Consider the following 25,823-nt stretch of genomic DNA (forward strand, 5'->3'; position numbering starts at 1 on the left):
AATCTTTTCTGGAGTCTACAAAACTCCTGGAATATAAACAGCTACATTTTAAAAAACAATCATTTGCATTTGAAATCAGAGTACTTTTCCCAGACAAATGTCATACAGGGATCCAGTGATAATGAATTTAGTGAAAACAAATTATTGGAGGTTCAAATGATTTAACAATATGACAAAAGGAATTGTTAAGCCACCTAAAATTCTTTTGAACAAAGTAAACCAACCGACCAGCAATCAAACAAAGAAACAAAACAGATAAACGTGTCAATTAAAAGTCAATACTGGCTTTAAAATCTTAAGTTAAATACCTACAAATATTTTAGTGCAGATGCTGACAGTGTTGATCCACATATAGAATCTGTTCTGATTCTGCGATTCGCTAGATAATAGCCATGAATCATTCTCTCTGCCTCCAAGCTGAATTCTACATGCAAATTCTTTGCAAAAGCCAGTAGCTAAATAAAAAGTATGAAAATTTAAGAGATTCAAACTTTATTATGGAATCTTTATTAAAAAATTTCAAAGTATATTCACATTTTAAAGATTTTGCATATTTATATAAAAATTGAGTAAATATCTAGAGCCATCCTGAAGTCATAGACCACTTAAGAATCATAAAATCTTCTACTTGTAAAGAATATTAAAGCTCACACAGAGTAACCTTTTTCTCTCTCCCAGTGCAGAAATTTTCTGTGCAATACATTTGACTATCACGTCGTTACTTCCAGTGGGAGGAAGCCTTACCTCCCTCAGAAGCTCATTTCCCTTTTCATTAGATTTAATTCTTTAACAGTTTATTTCCTTATAACTTTCTTCCACGGGCCCTACAACTACTTACCCTCCTTCTTTTCCTTCCTTCCTTTTTAAAATATTTTATTGTGGTTTTGGTGAAAGTTTAAACAGCAGACACTACATTTTCTTAAGGTTTAACTGAAGTCCCACCTCCTCCATGAAGTCTTCCCAGCTCTTGATTCTACATTGGTATCTTCCTTTCTGAGTTCCTAAATACTTAGAGTTAGCACCACCCAGCTTAGCACTTAAATTTTGCCTTGTTTCATATATCTTGTCTTTGTCTCCAATTATCAACTATTTAAAGAAGAAAGTTTTTTATCTCTGTGGGAATGTAAAAGAACAGGAATAGGCTTGTACGTATAAAGTATTCAGTAAGCACCTGCTGACTAATTAGTAAATGCATAGATTTTTTTTTTTTCCGGGAAAAAACTGGGCAGAAATTTCTCTGGGTAGTTAGTGTGTCTATATTTAGTACCCTAATTCCTACAAACTAACTACTTTTTTTCTTGTATACTAAAAAAAAAAAAAATTACTGTATCATAAATAGTCTTTTTTTCTGTTCTAATCTGTGTGAATAAACAATGATCATAATTCATTTTTCAAGTCCCACACAATTTGTTTACAAGGAGGGCAGGTATAAAAATTTTTTAGTGACCCATGGATTCCCAGTTCCCAATATCCCCTGCCTTTTGTACATCTACCCTACCCACATACTTTCACTCAGCTAAGGGCAGACTTCTGCGTAGTAAATATTTAAAGAGTTTCAGTTGTAAATACTGGTGCACCTTTAATAGCTATGAGAGTCATTACTAAATTTCTATCATTTACTCTCAGGTTCTCTGAATATGCCACACATGTTTTCATAATGTCAGGACATTAAAATGGGTTCATGAGTCATGCTAGATATTCCATAAAGTCAGAACTCTGCCAAACCCGTTGACATTGAGTTGATTCCAACTCATAGTGACCCTATGGGACAGAGTAGAACTGCCCCCATAGAGTTTCCAAGGAGCACCTGGTAGATTTGAACTGCCAACCTTTTGGTTAGAAGCCGTAGCTCTTAACCACTACACCACCAGGATTTTCACATCCACATAAAGGAAATCCCTTTGAATAGTCGGTATAATGCAAATAACTGTGTATCTTATGCAGCCTCTCATAGTTTTCTATAAAAGTTATCTATTTTGGTTTTCTTTTCATTGAGATTCTTTAAGCTATGGTGATTTGGACAGTGGTACAAAGAATAAACTCAACGTTTAAACATCCATTTCCTTAGTTGTTTATTATGATCCTAAATAGTTTCTATATAAAAAAAAAAAAATTTTTTTTTATATAATACCCTTAAAATGATTAAAAGCTAGAAGCAAGTTGGAAAAAAGAATCCTAAATTTAAGAAAAACCTGAATGCTCAAAGTGATGTTCCATCTAGTCTTAAACTGAGAAACATTAGCACAAGTATTCTGGGTAATCACTTTATCTAATTACCTTTCCAAAATCTTCGGTTGTGAACTGTTTAGAAGCTACATAAAGCAGCCCTTCAGGGTCAATGGCTTTCTTTAGAGTATGTTGCACAGTAGGGAGAAGTGGGTTGCAAGGAGATGATTCATTGCAGTTAATCAATAACCCAAAAGCCTCCACAAGATTAGCTGGAATCAAGCTGCAATCCTACATCAAACCAAGAAGTCAAAGGCAAGGCAAACTCTGGGATTTTCACAAGCAATTTGGAAATAACATAATCATAAATACATAAGTGATTCTTTAATGGCATGGGACTTTGTTGAGATCAATTTTTAAAAAAAATAATCTTTATTTTCTTACACATTATTCATGAAAGACTCCTCAACTACCTACTCAGTAATTTCTAGTGAGCAGACATCTGATTTGCATGACTGAAAAACATGAAAATTTTTAAACAATCACATTATTATTTAGTTCTAGTAGTGAATAAAGTATACAAATGGGTTAATAACAAAAATACTAAGAAGGCATGTTAAAATCTGTGACTAAATTCCCTGGGAAATTTTTTTGTTGTTGTAAATATACATATAGCAAGACATTTGCCAATTTAATGTTTTCAATGTATGCCATTTAGTGATATCAATTACGTTAATCACGTTGTGCAACCATCACCAATATCCATTCTCTAGGAAATATTTTATCAATAAATACCTTACCATTTGACCAATTAGAGTGTTGGTTTTCTGCACGTTTCTCTTCGGTGATGAATCCGTATCAATAAAAGACCAAAAACTGCACTGAACTGGGAAAGTCATTTGTTGATCGATATCATCCCCAAACTTCTTTCCTGGGATGTAAACTGTAATGGTTCTGCTCTCCAGAACTAAGTCAAAAGACATTACCCATTTGTCACTTAAGTTCATTTTGGTCTATATATATATACAAATCAAAAACAAATATTAAATAGAATATTGCTGTCCAAACTTCGAATAGTGAAGACAAAGTTAATTTGATTGTTTTATAAGATATGGCTAAATTAGATCATCTGCCCTAAAAAGAACAAGGCAAGACAAATATGTGAATGTTTATGTGCCCCATGGCTTGATAAGAACCAGCAGTTCAAAGCATGTAGCCAGAATTGTGGTCAGGCATCTGGGTGGAGTAGGCAGAGGACTGGGAGATTGGTCACATAGTGCAGGCTTACAATAAAGGCTAAAAGTAAGTAGTGTACTTTTACGTGGAAAAAAATGATAGAGGGACATCCATGTGAGTGTGAAAGAGGAAAAGACTGGGAGAGAATATGAATGGAGAGAATATTCTCACTGGAGAATATATCTCAAATTCAACATACTCAAAACCAAATTCATTATTTTCCCCCTTAAAAGGCTCTTCCTTTGTTCATTATTCACATTTGATGGCATCACCAGCCATCTGCTCAAAACCCAAACAAAAAACGTGAAGACTTCCTAGTCTCCTTTCTAGCCTTCCGGTACCCCTTATATTCATTTGACTTAAGGAGTCAATTCTATTCCTAGGTTTTGCCTCCCAAATATTTCTCAAATTAGCTCTTTCTATTCATGACAACAGTCATTTGTGTACATGTCTGTATTTCTCAAGTCATAGGGTAAATGTACATTTAACTTTATAGAAACTGCCAGAACAGTTTGCAAAATGATTGTAGCATTTTATACTTCCACCAGATATACAGTAATTCCAGTTGCTCCACATGCTTGCCAACATTTGTTTTTGTCAATCTTTTTAATTTTTGTCATCACTGTAGTCAGGGCCAGCTACGTAATTTGCAGGGCTCAGTGCAAAATGAAACATGGGCCTCTTGTTCAAAAAGCAGGAGAAAAACTGCTGTTAAAGATATAAATGTATATATATAAAACCAAAAACCAAACCCATTGCCATTGAGTCGATTTCAACTCATAGCGACCCAGTAGGACAGAGTAAAACTGCCCCGTGGGTTTTCCAAGGAACGCCTGGTGGATTCGAACTGCTGACCTTTTGGTTAGCAGCTGTAGCTCTTAACCACTAGCCACCAGGGTTTCCATGTATATATATAGTATATACATATATATAATGTGTGTGCATGAAGTGTTTTCCTTTAAAAATGTTTTATTATACAAAGTAATAGGGGCAATCATCATTCTAAATAAAGAAAAAATGAAAATTTAACATATTAGCAGGAATTCTACCAATTATCTTTATATTGTGCAATGCCAATCTTAAATGCAAATATATGAGCATTTAACTCACAGAATCACTGAAATTTTGTAGCTTGTGCATGCATATGTATTCATTCTTACTTGAACAGTGGAAATGATGTACAGAACTGTTTTTATTTCATTTCTCGATAGGCACACATTTCAACACTTTTTATCTACGTTTGGCTTACTGATGAGTGAGGAAAGATTGGAAGGAAAAGGAACTATGGGCTGATCTATCTTTCCTTTTCCTCAGATATTATCATTTTAGCATAAGTGGTTGGAAAAGCCGTAGTTGGAATCCATCAAGCTGCTCCTTGGAGACCTTATGGGGTAGTTTTACTCTGTCCTATAGGGTTGCTATGAGATGGAATCAACGGGGTGGCAAGGGGTTTGGTTTTTTAACCAGGAAAAAAGAATGTTACAGGGTTCGTAGGTCGTTTGTGTTGCTTAGAACACCACTGCCTTCTTTCTGCATGGGAAGCAAGTGGGGTTAGAACTGAAAGCGAGGCCTCTGGGTGCTATTAGCTCCCTTAACTCAGTCGAGTTGTGTTGACACGGAACACGAGCACGGAATTCCTGCGGGGCTTCTGGGAGACTGGAAGAGGGTACAAGAGTGTTATGGAAGCTGCACAGTGACGCGACTGCAGTACGTGAAACGCCGCGGCAAGGCACCATGGAAACATGCATGCTCCCATCTCTTCTGCCTACCCTCAAGCTCTATTGTCTCATTGAACTTCATTTACAAAACATAGGCTCAAAGGTAAAATTATTAAAACTTCAGAGATGGTGACAGCTGAGCTTTTAACCATGCGCCGGGCTCTTCTGAGAGCAGGGCCCTGTGAGACCGCACTTGTTCCATTCCCTCGAAGCCGGCTAGCTTGTGAGCACTGGGATCTCATTGTTTTAATTTTCTTTTTCCTGGTGACTAATAAGTTGAGCACATTTCTTGTGTTAGCTGTCGTTTTGTATCTTCCTTTGTGAAGTGATTGGTTAAGTTTTTTGCCCATTTTGAGGGTGGGCTTTTTTTTTTTTTTTAGTTATTGCCTTGTAGAAATTATAACTGTCCTTTGTCAGATATATGTATTGCAGTTGCTTTCTTTAATCTCTGCTTGCCTATTCACCTTTTAAACGGTGCCTTCTGATGAGCATAACTTTTTTTTTTAACCACTATAACTTTTTGTTTCCATTGCCCACGTCTGTAACTTGCAAATATTCATTAAATTCTGGTATCAGAGGATTTAAGATTTGGGTAGCAAAATGTAGCTAAGATGAGCATCCCCCGTGTCTGTGAGTTTTTCATACTGTGGGGGCTTGTGTGTTGTTGTGATGCTGGAGGCTATGCCACCAGTATTCAGATACCAGCAGGGTCACCCATGGAGGTCAGGTTTCAGCTGAGTGTCCAGACTAAGACAGACTAGGAAGAAGAACCTGGCAGTCTACTTCTGAAAAGCATTAGCCAGTGAAAACCTTATGAATAGCAGTGGAACACTGTCTGATATAGTGCTGGAAGATGAGCCCCCAGGTTGGAAGGCACTCAAAAGATGACTGGGGAAGAGCTGCCTCCTCAAAGTGGAGCCGACCTTAATGACGTGGATGGAGTAAAGCTTCCAGGACCTTCATTTGCTGATGTGGCACGACTCGAGAAGAAACAGCTGCAAAACATCCATTAATAATTGGAACCTGGAATGTATGAAGTATGAATCTAGGAAAACTGGAAATTGTCAAAAATGAAATGGAGCACATAAACATTGATATCCTAGACATTAGTGAGCTGAAATGGACTGGTATTGGCCATTTCGAATGGGACAATCATATAGTCTACTATGCTGGGAATGGCAACTTGAAGAGGAATGGTGTTGCATTCATTGTCAAAAAGAAGGTTTCAAGATCTATCCTGAAGTACAACACTGTCAGTGATAGGATAATATCCATATGCACACAAGGAAGACCAGTTAATACAACTATTATCCAAATTTACTCACCAAGCACTAGGGCCAAAGATGAAGAAATAGAAGATTTTTATCAGCTGCTACAGTCTGAAACTGATCAAACATACAACCAAGATGCATTGATAATTACTGGTGATTGGAATGGAAAAGTTGGAAACGAAGAAGGATCGGTAGTTGGAAAATATGGCCTTGGTGATAGAAACAATGCTGGAGATCGAATGATAGAATTTTGCAAGACCAACGACTTCTTCATTGCAAATACCTTCTTTCACCAACATGAACGGCGACTATACACATGGACCACATGGACCTCGCCAGATGGAACACACAGAAATCAAATTGACTACATCTGTGGAAAGAGACGATGGAAAAGCTCAATATCATCAGTCAGAACAAGGCCAGGGGCCGACTGTGGAACAGACCACCAATTGCTCATATGCAAATTCAGGCTGAAACTGAAGAAAATCAGAGCAAGTCCATGAGAGCCAAAATATGACCTTGAATATATCCCACCTGAATTTAGAGACCATCTGAAGAATAGATTTGATGCATTGGACACTAGTGACCGAAGACCAGACAAGTTGTGGAATGACATCAAGGACATCATCCATGAAGAAAGCAAGAGGACACTGAAAAGACAGGAAAGAAAGAAAAGACCAAGATGGATGTCAGAGGAGACTCTGAAACTTGCTCTCAAACGTCGAGCAGCTAAGGCAAAAGGAAGAACTGATGAAGTAAAAGAACTGAACAGAAGATTTCAAAGGGCATCTCGAGAAGACAAAGCAAAGTATTACAATGACATATGCAAAGAGCTGGAGATGGAAAACCAAAAGGGAAGAACACACTCGGCGTTTCTCAAGCTGAAAGAACTGAAGAAAAAATTCAAGCCTTGAACTGCAATAGTGAAGGATTCTATGGGGAAATATTAAACGACACAGGAAGCATCAAAAGAAGATGGAAGGAATACACAGAGTCATTATACCAAAAAAAAAAAAAAAAAAGAACTAGTTGATGTTCAACCATTTCAAGAGGCGGCATATGATCAGGAACCGACGGTACTGAAGGAAGAAGTCCAAGCTGCTCTGAAGGCATTGGTGAAAAACAAGGCTGCAGGAATTGATGGAATATCAATTGAGATGTTTCAACAAACAGATGCAGAGCTGGAGATGCTCACTCGCCTATGCCAAGAAATATGGAAGACAGCTTCCTGGCCAACTGAGTGGAAGAGATCCATATTTATGCCTATTCCCAAGAATGGTGATCCAACCGAATGTGGGAATTATAGAACAATATCATTAATATCACACACAAGCAAAATTTTGCTGAAGATCATTCAAAAACGGCTGCAGCAGTATATCAACAGGGAACTGCCAAAAATTCAGTCTGGTTTCATAAGAGGACGTGGAACCAGGGATATCATTGCTGATGTCAGATGGATCCTGGCTGAAAGCAGAGAATACCAGAAGGATGTTTACCTGTGTTTTATTGACTATGGAAAGGCATTCAACTGTGTGGATCATAACATTATGGATAACGTTGTGAAGACTGGGAATTCCAGAACACTTAATCGTGCTCATGAGGAACCTTTACATAGATCATTAGGCAATTGTTTGGACAGAACAAGGGGATACTGATTGGTTTAAAGTCAGGAAAGGTGTGCATCAAGATTGTCTTCTTTCACCATACCTATTCAATCTGTATGCTGAGCAAATAATACAAGAAGCTGGACTATATGAAGAAGAACAGGGCATCAGGATTGGAGGAAGACTCATTAACAACCTGCATTATGCAGATGACACAACCTTGCTTGCTGAAAGTGAAGAGGACTTGAAACACTTACTAATGAAGATCAAAGACCACAGTTTTCAGTATGGATCGTGCCTTAACATAAAGAAAACAAAAATCCTCACAACTGGACCAAAAAGCAACATCACGATAAATGGAGAAAAGATTGAAGTTGTCAAGGATTTCATTTTACTTGGATCCACAATCAACAGCCATGGAAGCAGCAGTTAAGAAATCAAAAGATGCATTGCATTGGGTAAATCTGCTGCAAAGGACCTCTTTAAAGTGTTGAAGAGCAAAGACGTCACCTTGAAGACTAAGGTGCACCTGACCCAAGCCACGGTATTTTCAATTGCATCATATGCATCAGAAAGCTGGACAATGAATAAGGAAGACTGAAGAATTGATGCCTTTGAATTATGGTGTTGGCGAAGAATACTGAATATACCATGGACTGCCAAAAGAACGAACAAATCTGTCTTGGAAGAAGTACAACCAGAATGCTTCTTAGAAGCAAGGATGGCGAGACTGCGTCTTACATACTTTGGACCTGTTGTCAGGAGGGATCATTCCCTGGAGAAGGACATCGTGTTTGGCGGAGTATAGCGTCAGCAGAAAAGAGGAAGACCCTCAACGAGGTAGATTGACACAGTGGCTGCAACAGTGAGCTCAAGCATAACAAGGACTGTAAGGATGGCTCCGTACCGGGCAGTATTTCGTTCTGCTGCGCATAGGGTTGCTATGAGTCCGAACCGACTTGACAGCACCTAACAACAGCAATAAGATGAGCATAACTTTTTAGTTTTGATGAATTTATCTGTTCTTTTATGTTCAGTGCTTCTTGGTTCTAAGAAATCTTTGCCTTAGAATATCATGAAGATATTTTCCTAAATTTTCTTCTAACAGCTTCATGGTTTTAGTTTTTGCATTTAGGTATGATCCATCTCAAAATAATTATTGTGTATGGTTGTAAGGTATAAGCCAAAATTCATTTTTTCCCATATACCAGGTGGTTGTTCCTCCGTCGTTGGTTGAAAAAACTTGGCTTTCCACATTGACTTGCTTTGGCATTGTGGTCAAAAATCCATTTCTGCACTCTCGTTAGGAGAGGCACTATGCCAAGTACCTTCAGCATCGCTGCACATTCCTACTGGGTATGCCAAATGTGCAATGCCCTGACTGCTTTCTGCTCAGTCCATATCTGTCCCTATCTTTGTGAGTTATAAATTTGGCCCAAGCAAAGTCATGTGTTAGCACAACTTAGAACAAAGGTTAAAACTGTGCATTTGCACATTAAATTCCTCTGCTTTTTTCATAAAACTGAAATGAGAAATGTCATTTATTATAACTTCTCAATTCCTAATACTGTTAAGAAACTTCTTGACAACGATGAAACTGTAGGTTAAATAAATGAAAAATAATTTGAAAAAAATTCTTTACCTGATTGGAGTTGTTCAAGTTTATCTTTTTTGTGTAAAGATAAGTCTCCTGTAAAGCAGATACCACCTTTAGCTAGCAAAGCACTGCCAGCTTGAATGCTAACTGCTCCAGTTCCATACTTATTCCTGGCTAGGGTAGGGAAAATTTCAGAAGAGACTGGATGATGTATACCACGGGGTACAAGGTTTATACTAAACTTCAAAAGCCTAGGGAAAAAATAAATTTATTCATTACTATTATTTAATATTTGACTTTCAGAGGTCATAATACATTAACAGCTCCAAAACTCAATGTTTATTGAACACTTGTGATAGGCCAACTAGGCGCTAGAGATAAAAACACATGTCAAGACTTCGTCCTTAACTTGGAAAGCTCACAGCCTAGGAAGAGAGACATAAACAAACAAAGAAACTAAAACTCAATGTGGTAAAGACTGAAATAATGTCTTGAGAATATGTATAAACCAAAAAAAGCCAAAGTTGTTACTGTGAGTCAATTCCAGCTCATAGAAATCCTATAAGACAGGGTAGAACTGCCCTTGTAGGGTTTCCAAGGCTATAATCTTTAAGGAAGCAGACTGCCACATCTTTCTCCTGTAGAGTGGCTGGTGGGTTCCAACTTCCGACCTTTCGGTTAGCAGCCTAGTGCTTAACCACCGTGCCACCAGGGTTCCTTGAGAATATCCATAAGGGAGTATTATTTCTCCTGAGAAGGGAGTCAGAGAAAGCTACAGAGAGATGCATTTGAACTGAACCTTCTTCTTTTTATGGATTGCTTTCTTTTGCTCATTCATAGTTTTTGCATTTAGGCTTGCAAATGGCTTATCATGGCTGCCCCTGCTTCCTATATATCATGGCAATGCTTCATAATCCTTTTGGTTTCTAACCTCTTTGCTAACTGCTGCTGATTGCCTCACTCTCTTCATTTCTCAAATTTAAATTTTTAGAAAGGAATATGATTAGTCTAGTTTAGCTTTAAAATTCTTGCCACAAAAATTGCTTGCTGGAGTAGCAGGATACAAGATAAACATACAAAACTCATAGGGATTCCTATACACCAATAAAGAGAACTACAAAAAGCAATACCATTTATAATAGCCCCTAAAAAGAAAAAAATACTTAGGAATAAATCTAACCAGGGACATAAAAGTCCTATCCAAAGAGAACTACAAAACACTACTGCAAGAAACCAAACAAGACTTACAAAAAATGGAAAAACATACCATGCTCTTCGATAGCTAGACTCAGCGTTGTGAAAATGTCAATTCTGCCCAAAGCAGTCTACAAATACAATTCAATCCCAATCCAAATACCAACAGCATTCTTTAATGAGACAGAAAAACTAATCATTAACTTTATATGGAAAGGGAAGAGGCCCTGGATAAGTAAAGCACTATTGAAGAAAAAGAATAAAGTATGAGGACTCTTAGATCTGACCTCAGAACTTACTATACAGCTGTGGTAGTCAAAACAGCCTGGTACTGGTACAATGACAGACATATTGACCAGTGGAGCAGAATTGAAAACTCAGATGTAAATCCATCCACCTACGGTCACCTGATCTTCGACAAAGTCTCAAAGTCCATTAAATGGGGAAAAGACCTCTTTTTAACAAATTGTGCTAGCAAAACAGGATATCTATCTGTAAAAAAATGAAACAGGACCTATACCTCACGCCATACACAAAAACTAATTCAAAATGGATCAAAGACATAAATGTAAAACCAAAAAGTATAAAGATCACAGAAGAAAAAATAGGATCAACACTAGAGACCCTAATACACAGCATAAATAGCACATAAACCATAACCAACAACACACAAACACCAGAAGATAAGCTAGATAACTGGGATCTTCTAAAAATTAAACACTTAAGCTCATCAAAAGACTTCACCAAAAGAGTGAAAAGAGGACCTACAGATTGGGAAAAAAATTTTGGCTATGAAAATCCGACAAAGGTCTAATCTCTAAAATCTATAGAAAAATCCAGCACCTCTATGACAAAAAGACAATCCAATTAAAAAAAATGGGCAAAGGATATGAGCAGACACTTTACCGAAGAAGACATTCAGGCAGCTAACAGACACAGGAGGAAATGCACAAGGTCACTAGCCATTAAAACCCAAACCAAACCTGTTGCTGTTGAGTCGATTCTAACTCAGTGACCCTATAGGACGAAGTAAAATTGCCCCATAGGGTTTTCACGGAGTGGCTGGTGGATTCAAACTGTGGGCCTTTTAGTTAGCGGCTATCATAGATTGAATTATGTCCCCCCAAAAATGTGTGTATTGGTTTGGCTGGACCATGATTCCTGAAATTGTGTGATTTTCCTATATGTTATAAATCCTGCCTCTATGAGGTTGATGAGGGACAATGGGTGGCAGTTGTGTTAGTGAGGCAGGAGTCTGTCCACAAGACTGGATTGTGTCTCGAGGCAATCTCTTGAGATATAAAAGAGAAGCAAGCAGAGAGACGGGGGACCTCATACCACCAAGAAAGCAGTACCAGGAGCAGAGCGCGTTCTTTGGACCCAGAGTCCCTGCATGGAGAAACTCCTAGTCTGGGGAAAGATTAATGAGAAGGCCAACAGAGAGGGAAAGCCTTCCCTTGGAGCTGATGCCCTAAATTTGGACTTTTAGCGTACTTTACCGTGAAGAAATAAATTTCCCTTCGTTAAAGCCATCCACTTGTGGTATTGCTGTTATAGCAGCACTAGATGACTAAGCCAGCAGCTGAACTCTTAACCTCTGTGCCACCAGGGCTCCTTAAAAAAAAGCCCTTAGAGAAATGCAAATCAAAACTACAATGAGATACCATCTCACCCCAACCAGGCTAGCATTAATCCAAAACACACAAAATAATAAATGTTGGAGAGGTTGTGGAGAGACTGGAACACTTACACACTGCTGGTGGGAATGTAAAATGGTACAACCACTTTGGAAATCGATTTGGTGCTTCCTTAAAAGCTAGAAATAGAAGTACCATATGATCCAGCATGAAAAGATATATGCATACCCATGTTCACTGCAGCACTGTTCACAATAGCAAAAAGATAGAAACAACCTAGGTGCCCATCAATGGACAAATGGATAAACAAATTATGGTATATACACAATGGAATACTGTCCAACAATAAAGAACAATGATGAATCTGTGAAATATCTCATAGCATTGATGCATCTGGAAGGCATTATGCTGAGTGAAATTAGTCAGTCGCAAAAGGACAAATATTGTATGAGACCACTATTATAAAACAAAAAACCAAACCCACTGCCGTCGAGTCTTAGCAGCCGTAGCACTTAACCACTATGCCACCAGGGTTTCCCCACTATTATAAGAGCTCAAGAAAAGGTTTAAACACAGAAGAAAACGTTCTTTGATGGTTACAAGGGAAGGGGAGGGGTATTCACTAATTAGAAAGTAGCCAAGAATATCTTAGGTAAAGGGAAGGACAACACACAATACAGGGAAGTCAGCACAACTGGACTAAATGAAGCTAAGAAGTTTCCTGAATACAACCAAACACTTGGAGGGACAGAGTAACAGGGGCAGGGGTTTGGGGACCATGGTTTCAGGGAACATCTAGGTCAATTGGCATAACAAAGGTTAAGAAAATATTCTGCATTTTGGTGAGTGGCGTCTGGGGTCTTAAAAGCTAGCAAGTGGCCATCTAAGATGCATCAACTGGTCCCAACCCACCTCGAGCAAAGGATAATGAAGAACACCAAAGACACAAGGAAAATAATTAGCCCAAGAGACAGAAAGGGCCACATAAGCCAGAGACTCCATCAGCCTGAGACCAGAAAAACTAAATGGTGCCCAGCTACCACCAATGACTGCCCTGACCGGGAAGACAACAGAGAGTCCCTGATGGAGCAGGACAGAACTGGGGTGCAGAACTCAAATTCTAGTAAAAAGACCAGACTTAAGGTCTGACTGAGACTGGAAGGACCCCTGAAGACATGGCCACTGGACTCTCTATTAGCCCAAAACTAAAAAACTGTTCCTGAAGCCAACTCTTCAGACAAAGATTAGACTGGACTATAAGACATAAAATGATACTTGTATAGAGTGTGCTTCTTAGTTCAAGTAGATACATGAGACTAAGTTGGCAGCTCCAGTCCAGAGGTGAGATGAGAAGGCAGAAAGGGACAGGTGCTGGTTGAATGGACACAGAAAATCCAGGGGGAAAAGAGGAGGGTGCTGTCTCATTATAGGGAGAGCAACTAGGGCCACGTAAAAATGTGTGTATAAATTTTTGTATGAGAAACTAAGTTGAACAGTAAAGTTTCACTTAAAGCACACACAAAAAAAAAACTGTAATGAGATACCATTTCACCCTGACATTTCTGGCATGAATCAAAAAAACAGAAAATAAACTTTCATGCACTTCTGCTGGGAATGTAAAATGGTACAACCATTTTGGAAAATGATATGGCACTTCCTTAAAAAGCTAGAAATAGAAATACCATATGATCCAGCAATCCCACTCCTAGGAATATATCCTAGAGAAGTAAGAGCCATCACATGAATAGACATATGCACACCCATGTTCACTGCAGCATTATTCACGGTAGCAAAAAGATGGAAACAAACCTAGTGTCCATCAACAGATGAATGGATAAACAAACTATGGTACATACACACAATGGAATACTATGCAACCATAAAGAACAATGATGAATCTGCAAACCATCTCACAACGTGCATGAATCTGGAGGGTATTATGCTAAGTGAAGTAAGTCAATCACAAAATGACAAATACTGTATGAGGCCACTATTATAAAAACTCATGAAAAGGTTTACAAACAGAAAGAAACAATCTCTGGCAGTTACAAGGGAAGGAAAGGGTGGGAAGGGAAAAACACTAACTAGACAATAGGTAAGTGGTAACTCTGGTAAAGGGTAAGACAGTACACAATACTGGGGAAGTCAGCACAGCTTGACCAAGGCAAAGTCATAGAAGCTTCATAGACACATCCAAATTACCTGAGGGTCCGAATTATTGGGCTGAGGGCTGGTGACCATGGTCTCGGGGCACATCTAGCTCAACTGGCATAACATAATTTATAAAAAAAATGTTCTACATCCTACTTTGGTGAATAGCATCTGGGGTCTTAAAAGCTTGTGAGTGGTTATCTAAGATACTCCACTGGTTTCACCCTGTCTGGAGCAAGGGAGAATGAAGAAAATCAGAAACATAAAGGAAAGATTAGTCCAAAGGACTAATGGACCACGAGGACCACAGCCTTCACCAGACTGAGTCCAGCAAAACTAGATGGTGCCCAGCTACCAGCACTGACTGCTCTGATAGGGATCACAATACAGGGTCCCAGACCAGACCTGGAGAAAAATGTAGAACAAAATTCTAACTCACAAAAGACCAGACTTACTGGTATGACAAAGACAAGAGGAACCCTGAGAGTATGACCCCATGGACACCCTCTTAACCCGGTATGAAAGTCACTCCTGAGGTTCACCCTTCAGCCAAAGATTAGACAGGCCCATAAAACAAAACAAGACTAAAGGGGCACACCAGTACAGGGGCAAGGACTAGGACTAAAAGGTTGATAATACCTTTTGAGTATTGTTACAATTTGATGTTGAGAGAGTAACATCCTGAGGATGACAGAAGGTTCACGTTTGGAACCCTCCCAGACCTCACCCTATCTGAGTCTCCATTTGGCTTTTTTCTTGGAGCAGGGGAGGGTGGAGAGGGGTCAGGAGGACTAACATATTGATTCTAAACTATAAGAAAATGCAGAGGAGGAGCCAGCATGGCACTACAGACAGAAGCACCACACTGTCCCTCCATGGCAAAGACCTGAAAAACTAAGTAAAACAGACAATTGTCAATCCTGGAACCCTAAGTGTCAAATGAAGGGAAGAGAACTCAGCCAAGCACCAAATGGAATAAGAAACTGACAGAGAACAGAGAGCTAGGAGAGATACAAGCAGAAGTCCCCTCTCAGCTAACGCACTGCAGATTCACCATCTTGGACTCACATAGAAGATTGGTGAACAGGGAGTATGGGAAAGCAGCTTCACAGAGTTCCCAGCAGAAGACAGAACACTCAGTAAGCAGAGATACACTCTTTCTGTGCCCCTCGCCCCAACTATTCTTCCCCCTGCTAGGCCTCCACCATTTCCCAGTGGGCCAAGCAACTGAGTCCTGGCAGGCACTGGCTCTGCTACTTGGATTTGCCCCACCCACACCGGCCAGCTCCTTCAGTGCCATTTCTTTGTTGCTGGCATTGCTTTTTTCAGCTTCTTTTGGTTTCTTCCCTACCTTTCACCTCCTCCCCCTCCTTTCTCTCAAACACTTGGCTCTGTGTCCATCTATACTTCTTCTTGACAGGCTGTGAAGTGCCGCTTGGCTGGGGAACTGCTTCCTGGTTGGCGCAATCATGCTGGTGGGATCCACAGGGCCTTTTTGTTTGTTTTCTTTTTCTTTTCGCAGCCTGGGAGCCCCTTCTAGCCACGCTGTACTGAGCAGCTTGCAAGCCACTTCCTTGCTCTGCACACCTGTGCCAGTGAGCTCCCTGGGGGCCTTTTTTTTTTTTTTCTTCCTTCATTTCTCATCTCTATTTTCCTTCCTTTCCTGTCTCCTGAATACCTGGCGCTGTGTGCCATCTCTGCCACTTCTAGCCAAGCTGTACCGCAAGGCTAGAGAGCCACTTCCCCAGTCTGCACAGCTGCACTGGTGGGATCCCTGGGGGCTTTTCTGTTTTTTTTTCTTCTTTCTCTTTTTTCCTTTTTGTTTTTCTCCGTTTCTCAGTTTTTCATCTCTCTCCACTAACCTTCTTTTCCTGTCTCTTGAATACCTGGTGCTGTGTGCCGTCTCCACCCCTTCTATATGGCCTATGCCCTGAGGCCTGGGAGCTACCTCCCTGGTCATTGGTGGGATCCCTGGGGGCATTTCCTGTTTTTTTTAATTTTTATTTATTTTTCTCTTTTCCTTTTTGTTTTTCTTCATTTCTTGGTTTCTTATCTCTCTGCTCCAATGGCAAGATCGCTCAACACTCTTTTGTTTTGTGCTTTTGGCTCCTGTTTCTCTCTCCTCTCTCTCTTCTTTCCCATATCCGTCTTTGCTCCACACATCACAACCTCCCCCCTCCCTGCTGCCTACCTGCACCATGTGCTGAATATCACACCCCTGTTTAATAAATCTTTGCCTCTTGGTAAAGGACAGAACATCTAGAAAGAAACTCAATAATGATACAGAAGATCTAAATGTCACAATCAGCCAACTCGACTTCATAGACATATACAGAACACTCTACCCAGCAGCTGCAACGTACACATTCTTTTCCAATGCACATGGAAGTTCTCCAGAATAGACCACATCTGAGGCCACAAAGCAACCTTAACAAAATCCAAAACACTGAGATAATATAAAGTATCTTCTCTGATCACAATGCTATCAAAGTAGAAATTAACAACAGGAAGAGCAAGGAAAAAAAAATCAATTACATGGAAACTGAATAACACCTTGCTTAAAAACCACTGGGTAATAGAAGAAATCAAAGATGGAGTCGAAAAATTCCTAGAATCAAATGAGGATGAAAACACATCATACCAAAATCTTTGGGACACAGCAAAGACAGTGGTCAGAGGTGAATTTATAGCAACAGATGCACACGTCAAAAAAAGAAGGGAAAAAATCAAAACACTGGCTACTTGTCCGGGGTCTTAAAAGCCTGTTAACGGCCATCTAAGATACTCCACTGGTCTCACCCCTTTGGGAACAAGGGAGAATGAAAAAAACTACAGACTCAAAGGAAAGATTAGTCCAGAGGACTAATGGACCACAACTACCACGGCCTCCAACAGTCTGGATTCAGTACAACTAGATGGTGCCCAGCTACTAACACTGACTGCTCTGACAGGGATCATAATAGAGGATTCCGGACAGAGCTGGAGAAAAATGTAGAACAAATTTCTAACTCACAAAGAAAAAAAGACCAGGCTTACTGGCCTGACAGAGACTGGGGAAACCCTGAGAGTATGGCCCCCAGACACCCTTTTAGCTCAGTAATGAAGCAACGCCTGAGGTTCACCCTTCAGCCAAAGATTAGACAGGCCCATAAAACAAAACAAGACTAAATAGGCACACCAGCCCAGGGGCAAGGACTAGAATGCAGCAGGGGACAGGAAAGCTGGTAATAGAGAACCCAAGGTCGAGAGGGGAGAGTGTTGACTTGCCACGGGGTTGTTAAACAGTGTCACAAAACAATATGTGTACTAACTGTTTAATGAGAAGCTAGTTTGACCTGTAAACCCCCATCTAAATTTCAATAAAGGGAAAAAAAATGAAAAAGACCTAAAATAATTTTTTTTTAAATCTTACAAATGAGGAATAAAGTTGAACCACCTATTTTAAAGCTTAACCTAGAACTAAAATTATCAAGGCAATGTGATATTGGCGTAAGTATTAGACCAACAGATCAAAGTACACATACCAGTCTGATTGATTTTCAACAATGGTACCAAAGCAATTCAAAAGAAAAATAAAAGGTTTTTCCACAAATGGTATAGAAAAAATGGATAAATTTACAGGAGAAAAAATGACCCTACTCCTTTCTCACACCACGTACAAAAATGACTTGAGATGGAAAAAAGACCTAACATAAAATGAAAACCATAATGCTTCTAGAAGAAAACAAAATAATATCTTCATGTCCTTTGGTTAGGCAAAGATTTATTAAACAGTGAACACTAAACATAAAGAAACTAATAAATTCGGCTTCATCAGAAGCTCATCAAAAGGCACTTTTGTGTGTGTGTAAACCTTTTCATGTTTTTTAATGTAATTTTTACTGTGCTTTAAGTGAAAGTTTACAAATCAAGTCAGTCGCTCACACAAAAACTTATATACACCTTGCTACACACTCCCATTTACTCTCCCCCTAATGATACATCCCACTCCCTCCCTCCACTCTCTCTTTTTGTGTCCATTTTGCCAGCTTCTAACCCCCTCCACCCTCTCATCTCCCCTCCAGGCAGGAGATGCCAACATAGTCTCAAGTGTCCACCTGATCCAAGAAGCTCACTCCTCACCAGCATCCCTCTCCAACCCATTGTCCAGTCCAATCCATGTCTGAAGTGTTGGCTTCAGGAATGGTTCCTGTCCTGGGCCAACAGAAGTTCTGGGGGCCATGACCACCAGGGTCCATTAAGTGTGGTCTTATGAGAATTTGGGGTCTGCATCCCACTGCTCTCCTGCTCCCTCAGGGGTTCTCTATTGTGTTCCCTGTCAGGGCAGTCATCGGTTGTAGCTGGGCACCATCTAGTTCTTCTCGTCTCAGGATGATGTTAAGTCTCTAGTTCATGTGGCCCTTTCTGTCTCTTGGGCTCATAATTACATTGTGTCCTTGGTGTTCTTCATTATCCTTTGATCCAGGTGCGCTGAGACTCATTGATGCATCTTAGATGGCCGCTTGCTAGCATTTAAGACCCCAGACGCCACTCTTCAAAGTGGGATGCAGGATGTTTTCTTAACAGATTTTATTATGCCAATTGACTTAGATGTCCCCTGAAACCATGGTCCCCAGACCCCAGCCCCTGCTACGCTGGCCTTCGAAGCATTCAGTTTATTCAGGCAACTTCTTTGCTTTTGGTTTAGTCCCGTTGAAAAGGCACTTTTAAGAAAATAAAAAAACAAGCTAGAGCCTGGGAGAAAAACACCCACAATACCTATATGTGACAAAGGATGTGCATCCAGAACAATCCAATTTAAACAGTGAGCATAGGATTTGAACAGGCACTTCATAACAGAAGATATAGGAGTAGCCAATAAGCACATGAAAAACAGTTCAAATCAGTAGTAATCAGGGAAATGCAAATTAAAACCACAATGAAAGAGCATTTTACATGCAAATGGATAACATGCTCAGCTAACTGAAAGGTTGGAGGTTTGAGTGCACCCAGAGGTGCCTTGGAAGAAAGACCTGGTAATCTACTTCCAAAAAAAAAAATCGGTCTTTGAAAACCCCATGGAGCACAGTTCTATTCTGACACACATGGGGTTGCCATGAGTTGGAATTGACTCTATGTCAACTGGTTAGAATGGCTGAAATGGAAAAGACTGACAACCCCAAATGTTGGTGAGAATGGGACCGACTGGAACTTTAATACATTGTTGATAGGAATGTAAAATGGTACAGCCGTTTTGGAAAACTGACAGTTTCTTATAAAATTAAATACACATCTACCTTATAACCCAGCAGCTCCACTCCTAGGTATTTACAAAACATAATGAAAACATATGTTCACAAAAAAACTTGTACAAGTTTGCTTACAGTGGATTATTCATAACAGACAAAACATGGGAAACCCAAACATCCATCACTAGGAGAATAAATAGTAGTACATTCATAAGATGAGTAAAAGAAACAATGAGCTATTGATACACAGAACTGAATGACTCACAAAAACATTATGCTGAGTGAAAAGGGCTAGACCCAAAAGAATAAGCACTGTATGATTTCATTATGTGAAGTTCAAGAAAATTAGTCTGTGGTGACAGAACTCACTTGTGGATATGGGAACTGACTGGAAGAGTCAGAATGAGGGAACTTTCTGGGGTGAGGAAGATGTTCTGTATTTTACTGTGGAGGTTGTTACATGCATTTGTCAAACTCATTGGACTGTATACTTAATATCTGATTATTTCACTATATATAAATTTTACCTTAAAGAATACCTTTTAGACAGCCCCAAATACCGTAAGAAAAGTCAAAAGGCTAATGACAAGTAGGAAAACAACAAAGGCCTTAATTTATAAGCGGTATCACAAATCAGTAAAAAATAATGTAAATAGAAAAACGGACAGTAGTCAAGAATAGCCTGCTCATCGAAAAAGAATGCAAATGTTTAATAAGCTCTAAATGATGCTGAAGCTTACTCCCAATTAAACTAAAATTCCATATTCCACACATCAGATGGCAAGATTTAAAAGTCTGATAATACTCCGTGTTGAGGCTGTGAGGAAACAAATACACTCATGCTCCATCAGTGGAAGAATAAATTGGTGCAATCTGTACCAGTCAGCACTGTATCACATTGTCAGTGGCAATGTAGTTTCAGCAAAACATCATCTGTCCAATTAAGTTAATGTTCATTTGAATTTTTTTTTGTTTAAAATCCATCCTATAATTTTGGTTTTAGAATTTCATACAAGATATTAATATGAGGAACTTATTACTAGCTGGGAATCCCTAGGTGGTACAGTTAACAAGCTCAGCTACTAACCCAAAGTTTGGAAGTTCGAGTCCACCTAGAGGTGCTTTGGAAGAAAGGCCTGGCAACCTACTTCTGAAAAATCAGCCGTTGAAAACCTTATAGAGCACAATTCTACTGTGACAAACTGGGTTGTAATGATTTAGAGTGGGCAACTGAATTCCTAGCTTTGTGCACATTTATGTAGCCTTTTCAAAGGGTATTTGCTAGTGGGGAGCCCCAAAATGCTGTGTAGAGGCTCACTGCAAGGTTAGGGTGATGTTCCCCCAAAATAGTAATTTTGGAATTTTTGACAGAGGTTTATTTGGATACAGGTGAATCGACATTTGAATGGAATCTTTCAGATTAATGAGAAAATGACTTCACACTTAGCAGGGAGATTATTTAAAAATGAAAACAAAGTACAAAAGCAGAACACTGAGCTAGGAAATGGTGGAAAAGGAAGCCTAGGAAAGATACATTTATTTGTAAAGGTCTGAGAAGGGAAATTTATTGAAATTTTGAATGATGAGACTTGCTGAAAGCAAATATCCTATCTCTCGATTCATGTTTTGAAAGTTTTGAACTTCATTAATAAAAACTGATTTAAATACTCATACTGCTCAGATATATTCTAAATATTTCTCTTGTAGTAATGCTCATAAAAAAGATTTATACAAATCTTTATAAATACAATTTATAATTTCAAATCTGTCACATATTTTACCTGTCTACAAGTAGAGTATCATTTGTTATAATCAAAATATCTAGGCAATCTTCCACTTCCTTGTTACGATCACTTGTCTGTACTAGGCTCATCAACAAACAGAGTTTGAGCAAATTATAAGTCCCAGGAGGAACAATGTGTGATGCAAAGATGTTGGCAAGTATTGCTGTAAACTTCCAGCGTGAGCTGGATGTCAAGGAGAGAAGACACCTGAAGTTGTCGCTAATTCCTGAAGAAACTGAAAGTAAATATTAACACATATTAGGAAGGATTTTAAAACAAGAAGAAAATAACATTGTAGATATCTATTCCACTTATCTAAAATATTATCAAGTGATAGTTCTTTTAATGCCATATTTGTTTCCTTATAATGGAATTATAATTAGTGGTCACTCTGGCCTATCATTTCTATCCCAGGGAATGTAATAAAAGGAAGTAGTCACCCAGCGTGTCCATACAGATAGGCTCTGTGTAGTTGCAAGCAAATCCCTAATTCTCCTTTTAAGACATGTAAGCAAAGCCAGGGGGCATTGGTGGTTCAGTGGTAGAATTCTTGCCTTCTGTACAGAGACCCAACCAATCCTGGGGATGGCACAGAACCAGGAAGCATTTTATTCCATTGCGCATGGGATCGCCATGAGCTGGGGGCAGTTTCACGTTAATAACAACAAAGCAAAGCCAGATCATGAGGCTCCCATATTGCTGTTTGAGTCAATGCTGACTCATGGCAAACCCACGTGTGCAGAGTAGAACTGCTCCACAGGGTTTTCAAGGCTGTGACCTTTCGGAAGCAGATCTCCAGGCCTATCTTCCGAGGTCCCTCTAAGTGGGTTTGAATAGCCAACATTTTAGCTGGTGGTTGAGCACATAACCATATGTATGTGTGCACCAAGTTCTGCTACCAAATCAATACATTCTGAAAGTCTTCATAGCAGAAAACATTAAAAAGCTCACTAAAATGTCTATTGTCCACCAGTAATTTCTTTCTTCAGCATTTTTGTTCTTTTAAGGGGTTTTCTCTTCAAGATAAGCAAAGGTATCTAGAATCCACTTGCATTTAAATTCAATTTGGGCCCCTATTACTGCAGCTGATTATCTATTGATTCCAAAAAATCTTCGTTTAAGATTTAATTGGCCTTTCCTACATTTAGGCATTTGTGAGCCAATTTAAAAGAGTAGGCCTGCTCTCTGCTTTTGTTCACTTAATGCCTAATTATGCAGGAGTTGTTAAAGAAAATTACCGGTAATAAAGGAGACAGTTTGCTCTTCACGTACCTTACTCTTTTGTCTTATTTCTCGATTGGTTGAGAATTCAGATGGGAAAAGGATGCTATTTTATTGGTTTTTTCCTCTCACACTCCAACAGTTACTTAGCATTGCCTTAGCTAGAGAATAAAGGGTAATGTAGAAAAAATCTTTGACTAATCTCTAACTCTTGGCATACTGAAATATGTCTCATTGCTAATTATAAAGAACCAAAATAAGGATTAGCTCAAAGAAGGCAATCATGGCTGCCAGGAAAGTTCTCCAAAATTATCTTGTTTTATTTTCTTTATAGCACTTATTATATTATAAAATTGTCTTATTGATTAGTTTATGTGTTTATCGACTGTCTATCATAGAATTTAAGTCCCATGACAGCAGGAACCTTAACTGTTCTGTTCACAACTGTATCCCTAGTGCTTAGAAGAGTGTCCAGTGCATAGGCAGCCAGTCATTATTTGATGAACAGACTGAACGATTTATGACACTAGCATCTTCCTTACCTCTTGGATTGCAAAAAGTGATGCTGTTTGCCTCTACACAGACAGCAGTTTGTGAGGTTTTGACACAGGTCGGAATTCCAATAATTTTATACTCATTTCCTATACTCATTTTATTCACCGATTCATCTAAAATTGTTAAACACAGAAGAAAATATCTGTTCATTAAATGAAACTTGTACGTGATCATATGGTTCAAAGATCCAGAGCCAGTAATAATTCAGTAGTTGAGTTAGTAGTAAACTATTTAATTTTGTTTATTATAATACCCATATAGAATGGCAATGTGACACAACATTATTGCCGATAAATTTTGATACTTACATGCAATGATGAATTAACTTCCATAAATATGTAATATAGCAACTAGATACTCTCTTATAATCAAAAGGAAAAAAGTCATTGCATATAATATGAAATATCTTTGCATTAAAGCACAAGGAATGTTAATTAAAACAAATGTGTAATTAGTAATTCCATTTGGGAAGAAAATAATTCTAAAAGCCACCACTCACTGTCGACAATGCAAGCAAGATGCTTTTACATGCATTATCACTACCTGTAAACTGTGTAATAGGTATTATTATCTCCAGCACTGAGTGGTTAAGTGACTTGTAAAAGGCTAATAACTAGTAGGTGACTAGAACTGAAACTCACATCTAGGTCTGCCGGTCTCCAAAGTCAAAGTCTTGCACTTTTCTCTGTTCCTCTCTTACATTGCCAGATTGGACAGACCTTTTGCACAAGCTCAAATTTTATTGGGAAAAAAAAAAAAAAAACACTAAAAATCTTGATCTTCCATTCCACAGTTTGAATTTGGATGGTTGTGAAGTTATAAAAGACAGATTTACAAAGAGGAGCAAGGATTCATTTTCCTCTGTGAAGAAGATCAAAGAGTGATTTCTATTTTTTCTTTCTTTCTTTCTTTTTGGCCCTAGAGAGCATACTGGTATAACATGTGACTCTGAAAGGGAAGAAGCAGGCTTAACATCTGAAAAGTAAAAATAAAAAACAATAAAGCAAAACCAACCAAACAAGAAAAAACCCAACTAAAGGATGCAGAACGAATTCCAAGAGACAATAAAAACAGAGACTATCATCTCTCTAAATGAATAATTTTTCACCTGCTCCGTGGAATCTTACAGTTCAGTGGCTGCATCCTGAAGTGAAGGAAAAGTCAAGAGGAAGGCTGGGAAGTCTAGGTATCTCTTCCCATGCCAACTCAAAAAGGCCTGCTTTTATTAATTTGATTTTTTTCTATTTATTTGAGTTCTATGTAAGAGTTTATTTGAAGAAAGGCTTTTCTACTAAAATATAAGTTGATTAGCTACTTATTTTTTTATATTGCAATCTATAGTTTAAATAGAGTATACCAGTAAACCCAGTGCTGTCGAGTCTACAGTATATAGTAAAGTAGTTAAAAGCACAGACTTTGAGACTCTGGTACTTACTAGCTGTGTGACCTTGGGTGAGTTGCTTAATATCTCTGTGCCTCAGTTTCCTCACCGTAAGCTAACAGTAGAGCCTACATTATAGGGTTGCTATGACTAAATGATTAATATATGTAAAAGTGTACTTAGTAATTGCTATATATAAAATTTACTTTTTTGGTTTTTTTTACTATCATCTGAGCTCACATGTCTACCTCGACCTTGTCAAACCATGGGGAAAGAGTTCTTACTTGAAACTCTGCTTTCCTAACACTTGAGTTTCCTCTACCTGATTTATATGTAAGATGTCTCTTTTTAAACAGTTTAATTCCTTCAATTTTAGTCAAAAGGAGGGGGCTGACCCCTATCCTCATTTCCATTGTTCTGGTTTCTCAGTGAAGACTCACCTCTTCCCTGAGTGAATGATCCTGATAATGATTTCCTCCTGCCTGTCAGACCCTGTCTCCCACAGATCCTTACCCGTGCACCTCGCCACAGCCCACCATTAGTCAGTGTTCATTCATTCAACAGATATTTTTGAGTCTGTACTTGTGCAGTAAAAAAATCAAGTCCCTACCCTCATGAAGCTTATATTCTAACACAATATTTACATAAGACACATACACATAGAATAATGGGAGATCATTACCTTAAAATGCCTGTGATCTCAGGACATATCACAGTGCTCGGGACATAGTCGATACTGGTAACTTTTTATTTATTTATTTTGGTACTGGTATCTTTTTAAGTGAATGTTGTATGAATGAATGGATGAATGAGTAATACATTAGCTAAATATGACTTTTTAAAAACACTCAAGAATAAAAACACTTATGATTCTTAAACACCAGGTTACAGAAGTATCATTCTATATTAGTATAAATAAATCAATTCAATATTTTATAGCAATTTATTTTAAGTTCAAACACAACTTACTTACCTCTCAGGAAAATTGTAAGAGATTGAAACCTAAATGGCTGGTTGTTAGAAACTCCCTGAAAAGCACAAAGTGCCTTTGCAGTAATTACTTCAACAATCTGTTTATCT

At 38.7% G+C, this 25,823-nt stretch overlaps 1 protein-coding gene across 1 annotated transcript in view; it reads right to left on the reverse strand.

The window, feature by feature from the left end:
* The window catches only part of MCMDC2 (minichromosome maintenance domain containing 2), a 41,515-nt gene that overhangs the window by 11,590 nt on the left and 4,102 nt on the right, over positions 1 to 25,823 (reverse strand). The window contains exons 6-12 of the mRNA XM_049853759.1: positions 25,717 to 25,821; positions 23,350 to 23,475; positions 21,584 to 21,821; positions 9,638 to 9,843; positions 2,967 to 3,133; positions 2,278 to 2,457; positions 313 to 455 (exon numbers count right to left, since the gene is read on the reverse strand). Of these exons, the coding sequence (XP_049709716.1) occupies positions 313 to 455; positions 2,278 to 2,457; positions 2,967 to 3,133; positions 9,638 to 9,843; positions 21,584 to 21,821; positions 23,350 to 23,475; positions 25,717 to 25,821 (1,165 nt within the window). The remainder of the gene's footprint in view (positions 1 to 312; positions 456 to 2,277; positions 2,458 to 2,966; positions 3,134 to 9,637; positions 9,844 to 21,583; positions 21,822 to 23,349; positions 23,476 to 25,716; positions 25,822 to 25,823) is intronic.

The sequence above is a fragment of the Elephas maximus genome, chromosome 15, assembly GCF_024166365.1.
Source record: "Elephas maximus indicus isolate mEleMax1 chromosome 15, mEleMax1 primary haplotype, whole genome shotgun sequence".
Classification (NCBI taxonomy): domain Eukaryota; kingdom Metazoa; phylum Chordata; class Mammalia; order Proboscidea; family Elephantidae; genus Elephas; species Elephas maximus.